We start from the raw sequence: 4,797 nt of genomic DNA on the forward strand, positions 1-4,797 counted from the left end.
TACCAACTAATGCGACAGAAAAAGAAAAGAAAGATGCAAAAAAGAATCAAATAAAATGAAAAGAAAATATGAAAAAAAGAAACAATAAAATAGAAAGGTCAGAGGACCCCCCTAGGGTCTTGCAGAAGCAAGACCTCTTTATGTGGATCGAATGGAGTCATGAAGGGCTTTTGAGGCTGTCCGTTGACTGTGAAGCTGTTACCACTTTTTGGATCTACAATCTTTACCGCGCCATGAGAATGAACTTTTTCAACGACGTATGGGTCACCCCATACTTTAGTTTCCCAGGAAACACATGCAATCTGGAGTCAATGAGAAGCACTTGCTGAGAAGGGAAAAGTTGTTTATCTTTGATTTTCCTGTCATGCAGCAACTTCATCCGCTCCTTGGCTAAGCGAGCATTGTCATAAGCTTCCCTCCTAGACTCTTCAAGCTCACATACCTGTAATTTCCTTAAACCTTTAGCATCATCAAGTGAAAAGTTAATCTGTTTTATAGCCCATAAAGCACAATGCTAAATTTCAAACAGGTAAATGACATGTCTTATCGTAAACTAACCTGTAAGGAGACATCCCTAAAGTTTGTCTTGAAAACAGTTCGATAGGCTCAGAGTGCATCAACAAGTTTTTTTGATCAATCTTTTCGATTAGGATGCACGGTTTTCTCAAGTATGATTTTGATCTCTCTATTGGCCAACTCAACTTGACCATTAGTCTGAGGGTGGTATGGAGCAGAGATCTTATGGCTCACTCCATAATTTTGTATAAGTTTTTCAAAAGGTTTGTTACAAAAATGCAACCCTCTATCACTAATGATCACCTTGGACATGCAAAAACGTGCAAATAACTCCTTGAGAAAATAGATGACAACCTTGTGGTCATTTGTTCTACAAGGTATAGCTTCCACCCATTTTGAAACATAATCCACAGCAACTAAAATGTAAGAATGCCCAAAAGAGTTCGGGAATGGTCCCATAAAGTCAATTCCCCAACAGTAAAAAATTTCAAAAGTCAAAATGGGAGACATAGGCATTTGATTCTTTGCTGTAATTTTTCTTAATTTCTGACAAGTCTCACAAGTTTTATAAAAATTCTCAACATCTTTGAACATAGTAGGCTAGTAAAGTCCACTTTGCAAAATTTTTGAAATGGTTTTCTTTGTAGCAAAGTGACCTCCACATGCTCCACTATGACAAAAATGCATCACAGAAGTGAATTCATCATCAGACACACATCTACGAACCAACTGGTCATAGCAGTATTTAAACAAATATGGATTGTCAAAATAATAATGTTGTACCTCCGCATGGAACTTAGGCTTATCCTGAGTTAACCAATGTTCTGGCATTCGATTGGTGACAAGGTAATTCACAATATCGGCAAACCACGAAGCGTGTGACACTGCAAAAAGACGCTCATCAGGAAAATCATCATTTAAGGGAGAGGGAGATACAGACACATCAGGTAGCTGCAAATGAGAGAGATGGTCAACTACAACATTTTTCACATCCTTTTTATCTCGAATAGTGATGTCAAATTCCTAAAGAAGTAGAATCCATCTGATCAACCTGGATTTACCATCCTTCTTTGCTAACAAATATTTCAGAGCAGAGTGATCAATAAAAATAATAACAGGCGATCCAATGACATAAGAAAGAAATTTTTCTAAGGAAAATACAACAGCTAACAATTCCTTCTCAGTGGTGGCGTAATTTTTCAAAGCATCATTCAAAGTTTGACTCACATAATAAATGACAGACGGCTTATTATCAATTCTTTGACCCAGAACGGCACTAAGGGCGTAGTCACTAGCATCAGTCATGATTTCAAAAGGCAAGTCCCACTGAGGAGGTTGCATGATAGGCACCAAGCCAAATTTTTCTTTAGCATTTCAAAAGCCTATTGACATTCATCAGTCCACAAGAATTCAGTCTCATTATGCGATAAAGTACATAATGGTTTAGCAATACTACTAAAGCCCTAGATGAAACGCCTATAGAAGCCTATATGACCAAGGAAAGGACGGATATCCCTAACTTTCTTAGGGATAGGTAACTGGGAAATTAGCTCTACCTTGGGCCTATCAACCTCTATACCACGCTCAGAAACCAAATGACCAAGTACTAAACCACTGTTTACCATAAATTGACATTTTTCCCAATTCAAAAGCAAATTCTTTTCCTCACATCTTTTCAAAATAGCAGTCAAAATTTTCAAACAAATATCAAAAGATTAACCAAACACAAAAAAGTCATCCATAAAAATTTCACACATATCATCTAACATATTAGAGAAAATACTCATCATGCAGCGCTGGAAAGTAGCAGGTGCATTGCATAAACCGAATGGCATTCTGCAAAACGTGAAAGTACCGAAGGGACAAGTGAAGGTAGTCTTTTCTTGATTATCAAGCACTACAGCAATTTGATAATAACCAGAAAAACCATCCAAGAAACAGTAGAAAGAATTACTAGCTACTTTTTTAAGTATTTGATCTAGGAAAGGTAACGAGAAGTGATCTTTTCGGCTAACCAAATTCAATTTACGATAATCAATGCACATTCTCCAACCCATTACTTTCCTAGATGGGATCAACTCGCCATTAGCATTTTCAATGACAGTCAAACCAGATTTTTTTGGAACTACCTATGTCGGGCTTACCCATTTGCTGTCGGAGATCGGATAGATGATATCTACAGGTAATAATTTTAGCACTTTGTTCCTTACCACCTCCTTCATGGTTGGGTTTAGCCTCCATTGCGCAACATGAACTGGTTTAGCGTCTCCTTCTAGGAAGATGTTGTGAGTACAAATCGAAAAGTTGATACCCTTGATGTCTGCAATGGTCCATCTTATTGCTCCTCGATGTTTCCTTAGTACCTGCAATAACTCAGTTTCTTGTTTAAGAGTAAGGTGAGAAGAAATTACCACAGGGAATGTGCCTTCTACTAGACCCAAGAAAACATATTTCAGCTCTTCAGGCAATGGTTTCAACTCAAGTGTTGGAATTTCTTCTTTTGATGACTTCATAATTTCGGGCAGGTCAATAGCCTCAAATGTTGGCTTACACCAACTACTCGTGTAACTTGCATCCAACAAGTGAGGGGAACCATCTATCTCTAGAAACTGCCCCTCTGATCCTGACAATTTTTCATCAAATGCCTCAAGCTATTCAGAAGAGTCATTTTCAAACGCCCTATCAACATCAAGTATTGATAGTAGCTCTAAAATATCCAAGTTATCTATTACATCAACTGCATGTGTCTCTGCATCATTGCACCCACTTGACATCTTGTGAGCATTTGAACACGTTCATTTCTAATTTCCAAATGTGAGCTTAAATACTCCACTTCAACAATTAATCAAGGCATTAGAAGTAGCAAGGAATGGTCACCCAAGAATAACAAGAGCCTGATATATGGTGGAGATAGGTTGCTGCATGTCCAAAACAACAAAGTCCATAGGGTAGTAAAAATTGTCAACTTGAACCAATACATCCTCAACAATGCCTCGTAGAGCTTTAACAGATCTGTCTACCAACTATAACATCATAGTAGTTTTCTTCAGCTCACCTAAACTCAGCTGCTCATATATCGAATATGGGAGCAAGTTCACACTGCTCCCCAAATCAAGTAAAGCTCTTCCGATATGAGATTCACCAATCATGATAGAAATAGTGGGAGGACCAGGATCTCTAAGTTTCTACGGAGTCTGACTCAATATTAACGCGCTAACTTACTCAGTTAAGAAAACCTTTTTCTTCACGTTCAATTTCCTTTTTACTATGCAAAGGTCTTTCAAAAATTTTGCATATGTAGGGACTTGCTGTATAGCATCCAAAAGTGGAATGTTGATCTCCACCTGTTTGAATATTTCTTGGATCTCAATGTGATACTTATTTTTATGACCAGATGTCAACCGCTGAGGATAGGGTACCACAGGTTGATACTCCTTAACAGTCACATCCTCTTTATTACCTGACTTCTTTGAACTTGAGCTTGCTTCATTTGATTTTTCTTTTCCTTTATCTCTCTCAGCTATCACTTCAGGTGTTGGAGTAACTATTTGTCGATTAATAGGTATTTCAGGATGGGAAACTTCATTTTTGCTACTCAAGGTAATAACTGCCTTAGTTGACTCAAAAGCATCCCCTAAAACATTGTGCACCAGTTGCTGTTGCTGTCGATATACTTGAGGATTAGGCTGAGGCTGTGTAGGAAATTTCCTTTTTTCTAAGGTATTTAGCTGTGTGCTTATCTTATTCATGGTATCTCTCAGTTCACTGAAGGCTTGATTACTTTGATTGTTGGTCGTGACATGAAACTGCATGAATTCCCGAAACATGTTTGCTATCTACGCCATGCTATCATCAGGAGATTTTTTTGTTGGACTAGGAACTAAATTTGGTTGAAATCCCAGAGGTGCGTAGCTCTAAGAAATATTTTGCGGCTGGTACTGTAGTTGAGGAGCTACAATTGGATGATATAGCGGTTGCGGAAGTGATGCATAAGATTGAGGAACTTGCTGATACCGTAAAGAAGATGGACCAGCCCGATCATTCCTCTTTTAGAGGTTTGGGTGATTCCTCTATCCAGGATTATAAGTGTTCGAGAATGGTTGATTTTGGGACTTATTGACCCAATTTGCTGATTGTACCCGATCAGAAATACTCTCTTTCCAAATTGGTAATAAATGAAAATCCTGAATTATGTGGTCTAAGGTCTCACAGATAGAGCAATCCTCAGCTTTCACTTTTTCTGATTCCATAACCTCTAGTTTCTTAGATAGCACAGCAAGA

At 38.1% G+C, this 4,797-nt stretch overlaps 1 protein-coding gene across 1 annotated transcript; it reads right to left on the reverse strand.

Moving 5' to 3' along the window:
* Positions 1-223: 223 nt before the first annotated feature.
* Positions 224-4,343, reverse strand: LOC131163395 (uncharacterized). Its single transcript, XM_058119989.1, has 5 exons — positions 3,822-4,343; positions 2,880-3,167; positions 1,300-1,539; positions 375-487; positions 224-302 (listed from the first exon to the last, which is right to left on the reverse strand). The coding sequence occupies exons 1-5, from the start codon at positions 4,341-4,343 to the stop codon at positions 224-226; spliced, it is 1,242 nt and encodes a 413-aa protein (XP_057975972.1).
* Between the last annotated feature and the right edge of the window lie 454 nt (positions 4,344-4,797).

This window comes from Malania oleifera, chromosome 9 (genome assembly GCF_029873635.1).
Source record: "Malania oleifera isolate guangnan ecotype guangnan chromosome 9, ASM2987363v1, whole genome shotgun sequence".
Classification (NCBI taxonomy): domain Eukaryota; kingdom Viridiplantae; phylum Streptophyta; class Magnoliopsida; order Santalales; family Ximeniaceae; genus Malania; species Malania oleifera.

Excerpts from the sequence above, each read along its gene's own strand:
- LOC131163395 (XM_058119989.1), bottom strand. The coding sequence starts at position 4,343 with ATGTTTCGGGAATTCATGCAGTTTCATGTCACGACCAACAATCAAAGT. Across the intron at positions 3,168-3,821 it reads TTTTGGATGCTATACAGCAA|CTTGAGGCATTTGATGAAAA; the intron begins GTCCCTACATAT and ends TCTTCTGAATAG. Across the intron at positions 488-1,299 it reads AGCCTAAGTTCCATGCGGAG|ATTAACTTTTCACTTGATGA; the intron begins GTACAACATTAT and ends GCTATAAAACAG.